General features: G+C 46.4%; 1 protein-coding gene across 3 annotated transcripts in view; it reads left to right on the top strand.

The window, feature by feature from the left end:
• Window positions 1–18,322, top strand: part of FAM193A (family with sequence similarity 193 member A) — a 198,250-nt gene that overhangs the window by 72,357 nt on the left and 107,571 nt on the right. For 2 of the 3 annotated variants that reach the window (XM_050792252.1, XM_050792255.1), the window contains 2 exons: window positions 15,809–15,942; window positions 16,914–17,081. In XM_050792252.1, the coding sequence (XP_050648209.1) occupies window positions 15,809–15,942; window positions 16,914–17,081 (302 nt within the window). Of the gene's footprint in view, window positions 1–15,805; window positions 15,943–16,913; window positions 17,082–18,322 lie in introns of all 3 variants that reach the window. The other variant, XM_050792253.1, reaches the window with a different exon arrangement.

Raw genomic sequence — 18,322 nt, 5'->3', positions numbered from 1 at the left:
TTTTCTTTTCTGTTTTCGAGACAGTAGCTCTCTCCCAGTATGGAGTGCGGTGGTGCAATCCCGATTCTCTGCAGCCTTCACCTCCCGTGTTCAAGCAGTCCTTCTGCCTCAGTCTCCTGACTAGCTGAGACTACAGGTGCGCACCACCATGCCTGGCTAATTTTTGTATTTATAGTATAGATGGGATTTTGCCATGTTGTTCAGGCTGATCTCAAACTCCTGGGCTCGATCAGTCTCCCTCTGTTGCCCTGGCTGGACCTCAGATGATCTGCCTGCCGCAGCCTCCCAAAGTGCCGGGATTACAGGAGTGAGCCACTGAACCCAGCCAAATATGATCATGAACCAGGGGTAGTGGGAAGCATGTTTAGATCGTGGGCAGGTCAGCAGTATGCCCATGGGCTTTGCCACCAGAGTCCTATGTCCTGGTGTGCCTCGGTACACTGTTTGCCACGGGCTTTGAGGAGGGTGTTGGTTGGCTTAATAACATTCTATCTCGGGCCCAGAAGTAGCCCCCTGAAGGAGAAATTGAGACAGGGAAGAGAAATGGGATGGTTGAGACATTTTTGCATAGTCCTGCAAGGGGACAGGCCTAACTAAAAAAATCTTGCTCCATAATAGTCAGGACCAAGCCTGTGTTGAACTTAGCAATTTGGTTTCAGCTAATCATTCACCTGTCTCTTTAAAATACAGTTGTTGGCCGGGCGCGGTGGCTCAAGCCTGTAATCCCAGCACTTTGGGAGGCCGAGACGGGCGGATCACGTGGTCGGGAGATCGAGACCATCCTGGCTAACATGGTGAAACCCCATCTCTACTAAAAAAAAATACAAAAAACTAGCCGGGCAAGGTGGCGGGCGCCTGTAGTCCCAGCTACTCGGGAGGCTGAGGCAGGAGAATGGCGTAAACCCGGGAGGCGGAGCTTGCAGTGAGCTGAGATCCAGCCACTGCACTCCAGCCTGGGCGGCAGAGCGAGACTCCGTCTCAAAAAAAAAAAAAATAAAATAAAATAAAATAAAATAAAATACAGTTGTTAATTCGAAGTCATCTTTTTTTTTTTTTTTTTTTTTTTTTTGATATGGAGTCTCGCTCTGTCGCCCAGGCTGGAGTGCAGTGGCGCCATCTCGACTCACTACAAGCTCCGCCTCCCGGGTTCACGCCATTCTCCTGCCTCAGCCTCCCGAGTAGCTGGGAATACAGGCGACACCACCACGCCCGGCTAATTGTTTGTATTTTTAGTAGAAACGGGGTTTCACTGTGTTAGGATGGTCTTGATCTCCTGACCGCGTGATCCACCCGTCTTGGCCTCCCAAAGTGCTGGGATTACAGGCATGAGCCACTGCATCCGGCTGAATTTCACCATTTTAAAAATATTTCACTTTAAACCACCTTGAGTTTTTATAGTTATATAAAAGCTAAAAGACATGTTATGTTGCATTTTAACATTTGCATATGTTTAAGTAACAAAAATAATTTTAGTCTGGTGGGAGATGTGGTAAGGGGGATGGCACTTTGGGGTAATTATTTTTTCTTTAAAGGGCCCTGAACTCAAGCATCCTGTCATAAAGAAGACTACTCGGCAAGTAGTCTTACGTTTCTATTTTTCTGGGTTTTTTTTTTTTGTTTTTTTTGTTTTTTTTTTTGAGACAGAGTCTCGCTCTGCCGCCCAGGCTGGAGTGCAGTGGCGTGATCTTGGCTCACTGCAAGCTCCGCCTCCCGGGTTCACGCCATTCTCCTGCCTCAGACTCCCGAGTAGCTGGGACTACAGGCGCCCGCCACCTCGCCTGGCTATTTTTTTTGTATGTTTTAGTAGAGACGGGGTTTCACTGTGTCAGCCAGGATGGTCTCGATCTCCTGACCTCGTGATCCGCCCGTCTCGGCCTCCCAAAGTGCTGGGATTACAGGCTTGAGCCACCGCGCCCGGCCTATTTTTCTGTTTTCAAGGCTGTTTTAGACTCCATTCTGATTATGGGCATTAGCAATTGTTGTCTTTATTCTCATATATTATTAAAACGTAAGTTGCATTTTACACTAAGGAACCAGATTCTCCAGTAGTTATTATTATGCCCATAAATTAATCAAGGCATATAGTTCCAACTTGAACCAGCTGTTTAAATTTGCTGGCCTAGGGGCGTGGCTCACACCTGTAATCTAGCACTTTGGGAGGCCAAGGTGGGCGGATCATGAGGTCAGGAGATCGAGACCATCCTGGCTAACACAGAGAAACCCCGTCTCTAACAAAAATATAAAAAATTAGCTGGGTGTGGTGGCGTGCACCTGTAGTCCCAGCTACTCAGGAGGCTGAGGCAGGAGAATCCCTCTAACTTGGGAGGCGGAGGTTTCAGTGAGCTGAGATGGCGCCACAGCACTCCAGCCAGGCGACAGAGCGAGACTCCTCAAAAAAAAAAAAAGAGTTTGCTGGCCGGGCGCAGTGGCTCACACCTGTAATCCCAGCACTTTGGAAGGCCGAGGCAGGTGGATCATCTGAAGTCAGGAGATTGGGACCATCCTGGCCAACATGATGAAACCCCATCTCTACCAAAAATACAAAAATTAGTTGGGCATGGTGGCGGGTACCTGTAATTCCAGCTACTCAGGAGGCTGAGGCAGGAGAATCACATATGAGAGTTCCAGCTGATCTTCATACTTGCCAAGTGCTTGATATTGGCAGTCTTTACTTATAGCCATTCTAGTGGTTTGTAGTGTTATCCTTCATTATGGTTTTAATCTGCGTTTTCTTAACGACTTGTTGAGCATCTTTTCATGTACCTATTTTCCATTTGTATCTCTTTGGTAAAGTGGCTGTTCAGATCTTCTGCTCATTTTTATTGAGTTGTCTTAATGAGCTGTGAGATATTTTTATATAATCTCAATACAAGCCCTTTATTAGACAGGCTTCACAAACATTTTCTCTCAGTGTGTGACTGGCATTTTCATTATACAGCACTGTCCTCTGAAGAGCAAAAGTTTTATATTTTGATCAGATCCAATTTGTGTTTTTAAATGATTTTGTGCTTTTGTGTTCAGTGTAAGAAATCTTTGCTGCTCAAGGTTATAAAGATTTTTTTGCCCTGGCCAGGCGCGGTGGCTTACGCCTGTAATCCTAGCACTTTGGGAGGCGGATCACAAGACCAGCCTGACCAACATGGAGAAACTCTGTCTCTACTAAAACTACAAAAATTAGCTGAGGATGGTGGCACACACCTGTAATCCTAGCTACTTGGGAGGCTGAAGCAGGAGAATCACTTGAACCCCGGAAGTGGAAGTTGCAGTGAGCTGAGATTGCACCACTGCACTCCAGCCTGGGTGACAGAGCAAGACTCCATCTCAAGAAAAAAAAAAGTTTTTTTTGCTGTTTGTTTTTTTCGGTCTTAATAGTTTTAGCATATACATTTAGGTCTGTGAGCCAGCCACCTTGAATGAAGCTTTTATCTGTTGTAAGGGTTAAGAGTCATCTTTTTTTGCATATTGATATCCAATTGTTCAGAATGATTTATTGAAAAGACAATTTTATCTCATTGAATTACTTTGGGACCTTTGTCAAAACTCAGTTGGTCCTGTATGTATGGAACTATTATTGGATGCTATGTTCCACTTTACATATATACCTGTTCCTTTGCCAGTACCATACTATCCTGATTCTTGAAGCTATTTATAGTAAGTCATGAAATTACGTAGATGTCTGCCAACTTTCTTCTTTTTCAAAAGTGGTTTCGATATATTAGATCCTTTGCGTTGCTATGTAAACTTTAGAGCCAGCTTGTCAGGTTCTACAGAAGAGCCTGTTGGGATTTTAATTGGCATCTATAGATCAATTTGGGGGAGAATTGACACCTTAACAATATTGAGTCTTCAAGTCTAAGAACATGGTAAAACTCTTCATTTATTTAGGTCATTTAAGTTTATTTTCAGCATTGTTTTGTAGTCTTCAATATATGTATGTAGTCTTTGCACATCAGTATATTAAAAATTTTCTGGACAGGCACGGTGGCTCATATCTGTAATCCAGCACTTTGGGAGTCCTACACAGGTGGATCGCTTGAGGCCAGGAGTTTAAGACCAGTCTGGGCAACATAGTGAGATCCTGGCTTTACAAAAAATAAATACATTTTCCCAAAGTATTTTATATTTTCTTGCTATTTTAAATGTACTCTAAAAAGTTTCAATATTTGTTTATTGCTAGTACATAGAAATTCAGTTTTTTTTTTTTTTTTTTTTTTTTTTTTTTTTTTTTTTTTTTTTTAGGGGGAGGGATATTGGCCATATATACTGTGAAAACTTATTAGTTCTGTGGGCCTTTTGGTAGATTCCTTAGGATTTTCTTTCTTTTCTTTCTTCCTCTTTTTCTTTTTTTGACAGAGTTTTGCTCTTGTTGCCCAGGCTGGAGTGCAATGGCGCCATCTTGGCCCACCACAACCTCCACCTCCTGGGTTCAAGCGATTCTCCTGCCTCAGCCTCCCAAGTAGCTGGGATTACAGTCATGTGCCACCATGCTTAGCTATTTTTAGTAGAGACAGGGTTTCTCCATTTTGGTCAGGCTGGTCTCGAACTCCTGACCTCAGGTGATCCTCCCTCCTTGACCTCCCAGAGTGCTGGGATTATAGGTGTGAGCCACCATGCCTGGCCTTTTTTTTTTTTTTTTCCCTTTCTTTTGAAACAGAGTCTCGCTTTATAGCCCAGGCTGGAGTATAGTGGCATGATCTCGGCTCACTGCAACCTCTGCCTCTTGGGTCCCAGTTCAAGCAGTTCTCTTGCCTCTCAGCCCCCCGAGTAGTGGGATTACAGGTGCACACCACCGTGCCCAGCTAATTTTTGTATTTTTAGTAGAGATGGAGTTTCACCATGTTGACAGGCTGGTCTTGAACTCCTGGCCTCGTGATCCACACGCGTTGGCCTCCCAAAGTGCTGGGATTACAGGCCTGAGCCACTGCGCCCAGCCTTCCTTAAAATTTTCTGTGTAGATGATCATGTCGTCTACACATAAGGTGTTTCTTCCTTTGCAATCTGTATATCTTCATTTTTTCTTGCCCAATTCCACTGACTAGGTCTTCCAATGTGAGATTGAATAGGAGTGGTGTGAGCAGGCATCCTTCTCTTCCTCACGATCTTAGGGGAAAGCATTTGGTCTTTTATCATGTAGTATAGATCAGATTGAGGAAATTTACTTACATTTTTAGTTTGCTAAGAATTATCATTATGAATAGATATTGACTTTTGTCATACTCTCTACATCTGTTGAGATGATAACAGAGTTTTCCTTTTTAGTTAATGAAATAAATTATGGTGATTTTCAAAATGTTGGAAAACCTTGCATTCCTGGGATAACCCACATTTGATTGTGATGTATTATCTTTTTGCTAGGTTGCTGGATTGGATTTACTAATGTTTTGTTAAGGATTATTGTGTCTATGTTCATGAAGGATATTAGTCTATAAATTTCTTGTCTCATGTCTTTGTGTGGTTTTGATGTTAGGCTAATACTTCGTTTGTAAAATGAGCTAGGATGTATTTTCTCTTTGATTTTCCAGAAAGGAAAAGTTTGTGTAAAATTAGCATTATTTCTACCTTAAGTGTTTGGGAGGATTCACCAGTAAAGCTATCTTGGTCTGAAGTTGCTTTATTGGGAAGATTTTGAACTACAAGTTCAATTCATTTGATAGAGGCTATCTGTTTCTTTGTTAGTAAACTGTGCTAGTTTTTGTCTTTAAGAAAATTTGCCCATTTTATATTAAATGTTGTGACATAAAGTTGTTCAGAATATTTATTATCTTCTTAATTTTCATAGAATCTGTAGTGATTGCTTCACTCTTCTTGTTATTCCTGATACCAGTTTTTTGAGTTTTCTCTTTTTTCCCGCTAAGACTGGCTAGATAATTTAACTGATCTTTTCAAAGAACCACGTTTTGTTTTAATTCCTTCTCCATTTTCTTTTTTGTTAATTTTGCTCTTTATTAATTTCATTCCTCTACTTATTTTTTATTTATTTATTTATTTTTAAGAGCAGTCAAACGAAGCAGTGGGAGTCAAGAAGGAACAAATAAATCTGTAGTGGTTGTGAACAGTTAGTTATCAACAGCACTGCATTTGTACCAGCCTGTTTTGGTTTCTTAAGGTGGAAGTTTATATCGTTTTATCTGAGACCTTTCTTCTTTTCTAATGTGTTTAATTCTGTACATTTCTTTTAAAATTTGCACCAATCACACAGGATCTATAAGTTTCTGTCTAAGCATTCCTTTAGCTGCATCCCACAAATTCTGATACGTAATGGTTTTCATTCTACTCAAAATATTTTATAATTGCCTTTATGATTTGTTCATTGACCCATGTTTTGTTCAGAAGTATGTTTTTATTTTATTTTTTATTATTTTTTTGAGACAGAGCCCCTCTCTGTCACCGGGCTGGAGTGCAGTGGCGCAATGTTGGCTCGCTGCAACCTCTGCCTCCCGGGTTCAAGCAATTCTCCTGCTTCAGTCTCCCAAGTAGCTGGTACTACAGGCATGCGCCACCATGCCCAGCTAATTTTTGTATTTTTTGTAGTGATGGGGTTTCACCATGTTGGCCAGGATGGTCTTGATCTCCTGACCTCGTGATCTGCCTGCCTCGGCCTCCCAAAGTGCTGGGATTACAGGTGCGAGCCACCGTGCTCAGCCTATTTTATTTTTTTAGACAGAATCTCTCTCTACGCCCAGGCTGGAGTGCAGTGGCACGATCTCAGTTCACTGCAACCTCCGCCTCCCGGGTTCAAGTGATTCTCCTGCCTCAGCCTTCTGAGTAGCTGGGATTACACGTGCACGCCACCATGCCCTGCCAATGTTTGTATTTTAGTAGAGATGGTGTTGCCCAGGCTGGTCTTGAACTCCTGAGCTTGGGCAGTCTACGCGCTTCAGCCTCCCAAAGTGCTTGGGTTAAGGCATGAGCCACCACGCCCAGCCGAAACTTCTAAATGTAACTATGGATTGGTATATTTCTTTCAATTTCTACTTTATGTATTTTGAGCTCTGTTGTTAAAGTATTTACCATTTAGCACTGTTATTTCTAATTGTTGAATTAATGCCACCGTCGTTGTCATCAGCATCATCATCTCCCTCTTTGTTGTTACTGATACTCCTTGTTGTGAAGCAAATTTTGTCTTATACTGAGAGCCACCTAGCCTTTTTTGATTAGTGTGTACAAGGAATATGGCTTCCCAACCTTTCTTTTTAACCTCTTTATCATCTCTTGTAGCTTAGAAGCTCTTGCTTTTTTAAAGACCAGTCTGACCTTCTCTGCTAATAATTGTAGTATTTACACTCTTTCCCTTTAATGTAATTATTGATCTGTTTGGATTTAAACATACCAACATACCATCTTGCATTTTTTCTCCTATTTTTCCCATCTGTTATTTGTTACTCTTTTAAATGAATTTTTTTTGAAACGGGGTCTCACTCTGTCATCCAGGCTGGAGTGCAGTGGCGCGTGATCTCTGCTCACTGCAAGCTCCATCTCCCAGGTTCATGCCATTCTCCCACCTCAGCCTCCCGAGTAGCTGGGACTATAGGCACCCGCACCATGCCTGGCTAATTTTGTTTTTGTATTTTTAGTAGAGACGGAGTTTCATTGTGTTAGCCAGGATGATCTTGATCTCCTGACCTCATGATCTGCCCTCCTCAGCCTCCCAAAGTGCTGGGATTACAGGTGTGAGCCATCATGCCCGTCCAATGAATTGAATATTTTAAGTGGCTGGGCGTGGTGGCTCTCGCCTGTAACCCTAGCACTTAGGGAGGCTGAGGCAGGCGGATTACCCAAGCTCAGGAGTTCGAGACCAGCCTGAGCAACACGAAGAAACCCCATCTCTACTAAAATGCAAACATTAGCTGGGTGTGGTGGCATGTGCCTGTAATCCCAGCTACTCGGGAGGCTGAGGCAGGAGAATTGCTTGAACCCAGGAGGCGGAGGTTGCAGTGAGCTGAGATGCGCCACTGCACTCGGGGTAACAGAGCGAGACTCCATCTCCAAAAAAATTTTTTTAAAAAATGAATATTTTTTTATCCATGTGTTGGTCAGAAGTATGTTTTTATTTTATTTTATTATTATTATTTTTTGAGACAGAGTCTCACTCTGCGCCCAGGCTGGAGTGCAGTAGCGCCATCTCAGTTCACTGCAGCCTCTGCCTCCCGAGTTCAAGTGATTCTCCTGCCTCAACCTCCCACGTAGCTGGGATTACAGGCACCTACCACTGCATCCGGCAAATTTTTTTATTTTTAGTAGAGGCGGGGTTTCACTTCTTGGCCAGGCTAATCTCGATCTCCTGACCTAGTGATCCACCTGCCTCACCCTCCCAAAGTGCTGGAATGACAGGTGTGAGCCACCACGTCCGGCCTATGAATATTTTAAATTCTTCCATTTTGTCTCCTGTTGACCTTACTACCTGTATTTCTTTTTCTTTGTTTTATAATTTTTTAGCTATAGCTTCCACTTTTCAGCCTCTACTCTCAAAGAATAGCATACCACTTCTCATGTAGTGTAAGTACCTCACAGTAGTACACTTGGAGCACCACCATTTCTGGTGCTAATGTTGTGTATTTTTCTTACATGTATTTATACACCTCAGCATACATTGTGGTGGGTTTTTTTTTTTTTCCGCTTGCTTTAAATAGCTAATTATCTTTTTTAAAAGACCTTATAAATAAGTTCTTGACCCACATCTTTATCATGTGTGGTGCTCCGCATTCCTTTGTGTAGATTCACTTTTCATTTGGTATTATTTTTTCTCTATCTCAAGAACTGCCTTTAACATTTCCTGTAGGCCAAGGAAGCTTCTGTTTGAAAGCTTTTATTTTGCCTTTGTTTTAAAAAGATATTTCTGTTTGGAATTTGAGGTTGTTGGTCATTTCTTTCCTGGCCTCCCCAGTTTGTGAGGAGAAACATGTTGTCATCCTTATCTTTGCTCCTGCATGTGTAGGGTGGTGACTCATTTTCCTCTGCTTCTGAGATTGGCGCTTTGTCACTGGTTTTCAGCAATTTGACGGTGACGGACCTCTGTGCTTTGCTTTGTGTTTAGTGTGCTTTGGGTTAATTGAACTTGTAGTGAGTGTGGGCTTATGTGTGTGAGTTTATAGTTTCATCAAATTTAGAAATATTTCAAGTATTTCTTCACATAGTCCTCTTTTTTTCTGGGATGTTAGACATCTTGAGTTTGTCCTACAAATGCTTTGTCCATTTTGTCGGTCTTTTCTGTGCTTCATTTTGGATTATTTAATTAATTAATTTATTTATTTCGAGACAGAGTCTTGCTCTGTTGCCCAGGCTGGAGTGCAATGGTACGATCTCGGCTCACTACAACCTCCGCCTCCTGGGTTCAAGTGATTCTCCTGCCTCAGCCTCCCAAGTAGCTGTGATTACAGATGCCTGCCACCATGCCTGGCTATTTTTTTTTTTCCGAGATGAAGTTTCGCTCTTGTTGCCCAGTCTGGAGTGCAATGGTGTGATCTCGGCTCACTGCAACCTCTGCCTCCCAGGTTCAAGTGATTCTCCTGCCTCAGCCTCCTGAGTAGCTGGGATTATAGGCATGCGCCACCATACCCAGCTAATTTTGTATTTTTAGTAGGGACGGAGTTTCTCCATGTTGGTCAGGGTGGTTTCGAACTCCTGACCTCAGGTAATCCGCCCACGCTCGTTCTCCCAAAGTGCTGGGATTACAGGTGTGAGCTACCGCGCCTGGCCAATTTTTGTATTTTTTAGTAGAGGTGGGGTTTCACCATGTTGGTCAGACTGGTCTTGAACTCCTGACCTCAGGTGATCCACCCACCTTGGCCTCCCAAAGTGCTGGGATTATAGGCGTGAGACACCGTGCCTGGCCTGGATTATTTTTATTGCCTGTGTTCAGGTTTATTGGTATTCTGATCTGCTTAATCTGCCAAGTCTATTTAGTGTATTTTTTTCTTTTATATCTTATTTATCAGCTCTGGAAGTTTCATTTGATTTACTTATTGACATCTTCAGTTTCTCTTCCCATCATGTTTATTTTTCCTTTGTTTCTTGAACATATGGAGTTTCTTTATAATTGCCAATTTTAGATTCTTGACTGTTAGTTGTATCACCTCTGTTTTTTGGGAGATCTGTTTCTTTTTTATTTTTTCGAGATGGAGTCCTCGCTCTGTCACCCAGGCTGGAGTGCAATGGTGCGATCTCGGCTCCCTGCAACCTCTGCCTCCTGGGTTCAAATGATTCTCCTGCTTCAGCCTCCTGAGTAGCTGGGATTACAGGCACGTGCCACCACACCCAGCTAATTTTTGTATTTTTAGTAGAGATGGGGTTTCATCATGTTGGCCAGGCTGCTCTCAAACTCCTGACCTCAGGTGATCTGCCTGCCTCGGCCTCCCAAAGTGCTGGGATTACAGGCGTGAGCCACCACGCCTGGCCTGGGGAATTTATCTCCCTCCCTCCCTCCTTCCCTCCCTTTCTTTCTCTCTCTCTCTTTTTCTTTCTTTTTTGAGGTAGTGTCTCTCTCTGTCACCCAGGCTGGAGTGCAGTGGCACGATCTAGTCTCACTGCAACCCCCTTCCTCAGTTCAAACGATTCTCCTGTCTTAGCCTCTCGAATGGCTGGGATTGCAGGCTTGTGCCTCCATGCCTGGCTACATTTTGTATTTTTAGTAGAGACGGGATTTTGCCATCTTGGTCAGGCTGGTCTCGAACTCCTGACCTCAAGTGATCCACTCGCCTCATCCTCTGAAAGTGCTGGGATTACAAGCGTGAGCCACCACACCTGGCCTGGGGGATCTGTTTCTACAGATTGGCTTTTCCTCCTTCTTAAGAGTCATTGTCCTGCTTTTGATTTTGTTACTGGATGGTGGACATTGTGAATTTTACAGTGTTAATAGCTGGATTTTGTTATTTTTCTTTTAAATTGTGTTAGACTTGGGTGAAACGTGACTGAGGTTAAATCTGTATATTGTGAGTTCTATAATGGGACACATTTAAGGATTTAATATGTAGTCATCACGTACCCTATTTTAAGACTTACCTTCATCTCGTCTCCAGGAAATGTTGCTTTCAAGTTCTTGATTGCTCTTCTGAGTGTACTGCGTTCCAGCCATCATCATAGGTGCTGATGTACCATAGTGAGTGAGTAGATAGGTTGTGGCTCTCATGAACTGATTTTCCAGTGTTGAAGACAGCTAAAAAAACAAGAACGCGAGTAGAACACCGGGATTTCAGATAGCAGTTTAATAGGGATTAACTGGGATGTTTAGGTTGATGGGGAAGCCAGAGCTCAGGAGATGGGCACTGCACCCATAATCAGAACAAGCACGTGTTTAACATAAAGATAATTAACAAGTGGTGGGGTGCGGTGGCTCACGCCTGTAATCAGCACCTTGGGAGGCTGAGGCAGGCGGATCACCTGAGGTCAGGAGTTGGGAGACCAGCCTGGCCAACGTGGTGAAACCCCTGTCTCTACTAAAAATACAGAAATTAGCCAGGCGTGGTGGTGAGCTCCCATAATCCCAGCTACTTGGGGCTGAGACAGGAGAATCGTTTGAACCCAGGAGGCGGAGGCTGCAGTGAGCTGAGATCACAGCATTGCACTCCAGCCTGGGCAAGAAGAGTGCAACTCAAAGTAATTAACAAGTAGCAAGAGGTCAGCCACCCAGATCTGTGAAGTGAACCCTAAAGAGTATGGCCAGGGCAGATCTAGGGGGCAGCCACTAATGGGAGCTTAGGGAGGGGACTCGAGAAAGGAACAACCTTGGAAGAGGCCCTGACATGGAGGGGGTATTGTTATGCCCCACTGGGTAGCAGAGAGGCTCCCTGAGGTCCTGCAGGCGCTGGGACTGAGTGCTGGAGAGTGCTTGCCTCTCAGTCCCCTGCACACCACTGACGAGGAGCTGCTTCGGGGTAAGAGCAAGATGAGAAAAGCACAGGACCCTGGAGGGAGACCCCTTCTTCAGTGTCCCTGTAGCACCTTCCACCCACACGACCACAGATTGTACCTACCTGCTGGCAGAGGAGAAATGTTTATAGGGTGCAGCTCCTTTGTTGTAAGTGTGGTGAAGAAGGGTAGATTTGGAGTTGAGAGGCAAAAAAATCAGTTGGCTCAACCAGCCTCCCTGAGTAGGTGATCTTTTTGCTGAGGCCTACCTAATGGGACAGCACTCTACAGTCTACCAGAAGCCAGTCAGAGGCTCATGGGCTAAGGGTACGAGGCAAAGGGAGCGAGGGCAGTGACTTAAAAGCAGAACTTTGACCTGAGCAGCCTTGAAAGCTGTGGTAAGAAATACAGTGTTTGCTCCTAAGTGATAACAGAGGAGCAGTTACAGTGCTCCTCTGTGTTAACAGAGGAGTGATACAGTGTTTGCTCCTAAGGAGAACAGAGGTTTTATGTTGGGAGCTCTGTGATGTCACTCTGCTGCTGCCTGGAGAATGCATGATTAGCAGGTACCTGTGGAAATAAGTGTGCCACTAGAGAGAGGCAGTGCAGCTGTGCAGGCAAGAGGTGGGTATTGATGGCTTAGACTGGGTTAGAAGCAGCGGAGGAAGAATGAGTGGATTGTGGAGGTATTTAGGATTGAGGTGGAGTGGACAACTTTGCTGTTAGATGGCTGTGGGATGGAGGAGACTGTGAACCTTGCTTGTTGAAGGGAACGGACCCGCTTAGGAAACAGCCTCCTCTACCACTGCCCTCTTCTTGTCCTACCATGCCTCATCAATCAGAACCCCGTGGCCTTCCAGCCACTTTTGGTATGGGAGTAGCCTCATTTTCAGGTAATCAGGTCCAGTCTACATAAAAACCTAAATATGGCTGAGCGTGTTGGCTCACGCCTGTAATCACAGCACTTTTGGAAACGAAGGCAGGTGGATCACTTGAGCTCAGGAGTTTGAGACCAACCTGATCACCATAGTGAAACCCTGTGTCTACCAAAAATACAAAAAGTTAGCCAGGCGTGGTGACGCACGCCTATGGTCCCAGGTGCTCAGGAGGCTGAGGTGAGACGATTGCTTGAGCGTGGGAGGTGGAGGTTGCAGTGAGCCGAGATTGCACCACTGCACTCCAGCCTGGGTGATAGAGCGAGACCCTGTCTCAAAAAAAACCCAAAAAAACAAAAACAAAAAAACCTGTATGTCTCATCTAATTAATCCAAAGCCTCTTCCCCTCAAGTTAAGTGGTGGCAGGAGTCCCCATGGGCGGAGGCGGTGGTGTATGTCCTGCCTCCTTATGCCTGCCCAGTTCCTCCAGGATGGAGAAGGGGCTCTGGAGTGGAGACTTGGGGGTCTTTGTTCTCTTCTGGGTTGTCTCGGGTTCTTTTTGGCCCACTAGCACTAGGTCTGTGGTCCTAATGGGTGGCCCAGTGGTTGCTGGCTCTTTCTTGGGGGAGGCTGCTGTAGTGTGCTCAGGCTGCTACAACAAAATACCACGGGCTGGGCTGCTTATAAACAGCGGACATTTATATCTTACAGTCTGGAAGGTTGGAAGGTCTAAGATTAAGGTGCTAGCGATTGGTGCCTGGGGAGGGCTGAGCTTTGGTTCATAGCTGGTGCCCTCTCGCTGTCCTCATGCGGTGGAAGGATGTGGCAGCTCTCTGGGGCCTCCTTTATAAAAGGACATTAATCCCATTCACGAAGACGCCGTCCTCATGACCTAATCGCTTCCTAAAGGCCCCACTTCCTGATACATTCCCTTAGGGGTTAAAATTTCAACTTATGAACAGGGGCGGGCGGGAGCACAAACATTCAGAACAGAGCAAAACCTTCTCAGACCTTTGGGCACTTTTGAGACCTCGGTAGGGACTTCATGCTGGACTGTCTGGTTGAGACTCTGTGTGGCACAACCAGCCTGCCCCCCTCCCCCTACCACTGCCATCCCGCACTCTGCCCCCCCTCCCTCGTGGTGTAATTCTGGGGTCAGCTTCCCAGCAGGACCTGTTTGGGGTGGGATTCTTTCAGGATGACACAAGCTCTTGCCCTTCTGTGTGCTGGTGGCAGCTGAGCTAGGTCCCCTGCTGTCTTAATCCTCTGCCCACTTAGCAATGCTCAGGCTCTTCTGCTGCAGGGTCTTTTCTGTGAGGCCTGCCCCAGTGTCTTTGTGTCCCAACTCCACAGCACCCACCACAGGCCCTTGTGAGTTTCCTTGTGCTTGGCTCAGCAGCAGACTGGGGTGGTGCAGGCCTCTGAACAGACCTGGCCAAGTCCAGCCCAGGGTGAGCCCCAGGCTCCTTGCCATAGGCCACCAGCTGTCTCTCTGAGGGCTTGTCTCAGTGGCTTCATGCTTGATTGGGGGAGGGGTTAGTAAGGAGAGCACACTTTTCCTTGTGGGAACCAGAGTGGGAATAGTGCAATACTCGTGACTTAGGTGAATTCCTTTCTGGAAGTCTCTCTTGTGACTGTGATTCTCTTCCTCAGGCTGTGGGGATCAGGGGAACGCAATGATTATGGAGCTGGCAGCCCCTATCGTGAGCCTGGGGAAGCCTTTCTAGCACCCTGCATCACCCTGTGGGCACCCTCAGCTCTGAGACCTGTGCCCCTTTTCCCAAGGAGCAGAGTCCTTCTCAGGACCTGTTCTAGAAGGAGCCCCGGTGCCGGATGGGTGGGTGACTGAGCGGGAGGAGGAACCTGAGGTTATGTTGTGTTTCTCTAGTTGTTGTTGGTGAAATCCTTTTGGTGCTTACTGTTGGGCATGGGACATAGGAAAGTCTTTGCCCAGTGTTCTCTCTCTCTTTTTTTTTTTTTTTTTTTTTTTTTGAGACAAAGTCTCTCTCTGTTTCTCAGGCTGGACTGCAGTGGCGCGATCTTGGCTCACTGCAACCTCTGCCTCCCAGGTTCAAGCGATTCTCCTGCCTCAGCCTCCCGAGCAGTTGAGATTACAGGCGAGCACCACCATGCCCGGCTAATTTTTGTATTTTTAGAAGAGATGGGTTTCACCACGTGGGTCAGGCTGGTCTTGAACTCCTGACCTCAGGTGATCTGCCTGCCTCGGCCTCCCAAAGTGCTGGGATTACAGGCCTGAGCCATCGTGCCTGGCCAAGTGTTCTCTGAAGCCTCCTTGTTCCTCAGTCAGAGCAGGCAGTGCAGGCTGTGGGATTCCCCAGGACGGAGAGGCCTCTGCCCCGGCTGCTTGATGCTAGGCTCAGAGAGGTCACTAGGTTTCTACCAAGTGCTGTCTCAGGCGACCGTGGGCATATGTCACTTTCCAGAGGTGCCCACTGAGGTGATCATCATGTGTGATGATTAGGACACTGGGAGTAAAACTGTTCCTTTTTAAATTTAATATCAATTAATTTTTATACTTTAAAAAATTTTTAAATAGAGACGAGGTCTTGCTGTGTTACCCAGGCTAGTCTCAAACGTCTGGGCTCTTCAAGTGGTCCTCCCATCTCGGCTTCCCAAAGTGGTGGGATTACAGGTGTGAACCACCATGCCCAGCCGAATTGTTTCCTTTTTGTGTGCATGTGTCTGTGTGACAATGTCTCTGTCATCCAGGCAGAAGTGCAGTGGGGCATGATCACGGCTCACTATAGCCTCAACTTCCCAGGCTCAAATGATCCTCACACCTCAGCCTCCTGGGTAGCTGGGACTACAGGCAGGCTCCGACACGCCCAGCCTGTTTTTTGTATTTCTTGTAGCAGTGGTGTTTCACCATGTTGTCCAGTGATCCACCCACCTCAGACTCCCAAAGTGCTGAGATTACAAATGTGAGCCACTGCATCCAGCCAAGATAGTTTCTTTTCAATGTCTACGTTTTACAGTTTTTAAGAGGCATTTTCCTGAGCAGTTAATAAAAAATTGATGCCTTGAACATTTTAACATAACTGGTCTATTCTGTTCTCTTTTTAAAGCAGAGCCAAGATTTTCTTCTTCACTCCTCGCTTGGTGGCTCCCAGCCGGAGGCCGGCAGTGGTGGGAGGCTCGCTCTGGGTGCACAGACGCTGCCTTCGGACACCGCATGCTCGTGCGAGGCCTGCAGTGAGCGCAGGTATGTGACGTGTGTGCCACGTTGCTCACACCTGTCCACAGTGACATGCAGACCTGCATATTGGAGCTGGACCGAGAAACTGGGCTAATGTGACAGACAGCAACAAGAGTAAGGCAGTTGCTTCGCTATTGTGGGAAAGAACCAGATGAGTAAGACAAAAACTCCCGCTCTTGAGGAACTGGCACTAGGAAGCATCCTCACAACAAGAGGAGGAGTCCTTAAATAATCAGAATCTAAGAGCAGCCTCAGTGAATGAGAGGAGTGAGGGGGGAGAGCCTGACTGGCTGCCACTGAGTGGCTGAGGGGAGAGCCCAGGAGCTCGTCTTTTTTTTTTGAGGCGGGGTCTGGCTCTGTCCTCCAGGCTGGAGGGCAGTGGCGTGATCTCGGCTCACCACAACCTCCGCCTTCCAGGCTCAAGTGACTACTCCCACTTCAGTCCCGGTATCTGGGACTACAGGTGCGCACCACCATGTGGAGCTAATTTTTGTATACTTTGTAGAGATGGGGCTTTGCCATGTTGCCCAGGCTGGTCTCAAACTCCTGGACTCAAGCAATTAGTCTGTCTTCACCTCCCAAAGTGCTGGGATTACAGGCATGAGCCACCATGCCAAGCCCGGGAGCAGATCTAAAAATCTGGCTCAGGAAGGAATGCATGTAGCCAAGTGGGGGTCAAAGGGTGGGGGCAAGGCTGCCCATTAGGTACCTTGGAGGTGAAGGCCAGATCAGCAGTGGGGATGTGGGTACCCTTATTATGGACAGTAGCCACAGATGCTCCTGTCATCTGTGCAGTGGCTAAGCTCTTACGCAGAGTGCACCCTGGGAGCTGTGCTGGGGATGCCATCACCCTGATTGCCGGCTCCTGGGAGCTGGGCAAGGTACAAGAGTCTGGGAGGTCCTCTGAGGACAATGTGCTAGGTGAGGAAGGGCAGCAGATTGTGGTGAGTTTCTAACCTTCCTGTGTTGTCTCACAGAGAAATTTCGGCAGAGGCGGACCGGGAACCTCAGCAGCTGCAGAACTACTGGTCAGAAGTGCGCTACACAGTGCGCTGCATCTACCGCCAGGCAGGGACCCCGCTGGCAGATGACCAGGACCAGTCTCTGGTGCCTGACAAGGAGGGAGTAAAGGAGCTCGTGGATCGGTACATACCACCCCTTCCTGTTTTGGCCCTGTGCAAACCCCTGCCCTGCCCGCTGCGCTTGGAGCCGCTCCTTTCAGGATGGGCTTTCCTTACAGTGCTCAGCTGGGCTTGCTCAGCCTTTGGTGCCTGTTGAGTCTGCAGCAGATGGACTGGCAAAAGCGACCCCCCTAGGCCAGACATCTTGAATTTTTCTGATTCCGATGAAACGCTATTGCCTGTGTAATTACACAAGAAATGTTTCTGTCACTTGTTTGTGTGAAGACTGATGATAATACCTGCCTTTCTGAGTCCCCCTGTGCCCCGGATGATGCAGAGTACTTTTACAAGCACTCTTGCCTTTATCAACCCAAGGAGAAAGGCGGAGTTAGCCCATTTACAAAGTGAGAAAATGGGGCTCTGTGAGGTTGGGTAGCTTGTGTATGTGCCTGTGGCTCATGAGGCCGAGACAGCCGAGGCGTGCCTGGCTGTGTGGCTGTTTGTCTTGATGCCGCAGCTGTTCTTCAGCAGATACCTTATGCTCAGTAACCACACAGAATTTGAGGTGGCCATAATTTTGATTCTTCCTTATAGTTTGATGTAACTTTTTTTTTTTTTTTTTTTTTTTTTTTGAGACGGACTCTTGCTCTGTCACCCAGGCTGGAGTGCAATTGTGTGATCTCAGCTCACTGCAACCCCCGCCTCCTAGGTTCAAGCTATTCTTATGTCTCAGCCTCCCAAGTAACTGGGATTACAGGTGCCCACCACTGTGCCCAGCTCATTTTTGTATTTTAATAGAGACGGGGTTTCACCATGTTGGTCAGGTTGGTCTCAAACGTAATCCACCTGCTTTGACCTCCCAAAGTGCTGGAATTACAGGCGTGAGCCACTGTGCCCAGCGACGTAACGTATTTTTATTTTATTATTTTATTTTATTTTTTTGAGGCAGAGTCTTGCTCTGTTGCCCAGGCTGGAGTGCAGTGGCGGGATCTCAGCTCACTGCAAGCTCCGCCTCCCGGGTTCACACCATTCTCCTGCCCTCAGCCTCCCGAGTAGCTGAGACTACAGGCGCCCGCCACCTCGCCCGGCTAGCTTTTCGTATTTTTTAGTAGAGACGGGGTTTCACCCTGTTAGCCAGGATGGTCTCGATTTCCTGACCTCGTGATCTGCCCGTCTCGGCCTCCCAAAGTGCTGGGATTACAGGCTTGAGCCACCGCGCTTGGCCTTATTTTATTTTTTTTATTTTTTTTTTTGAGATGGAGTCT

Source organism: Macaca thibetana, chromosome 5 (genome assembly GCF_024542745.1).
Source record: "Macaca thibetana thibetana isolate TM-01 chromosome 5, ASM2454274v1, whole genome shotgun sequence".
NCBI classification, from domain to species: domain Eukaryota; kingdom Metazoa; phylum Chordata; class Mammalia; order Primates; family Cercopithecidae; genus Macaca; species Macaca thibetana.
This window is presented reverse-complemented; position numbering and strand designations above follow the sequence as displayed.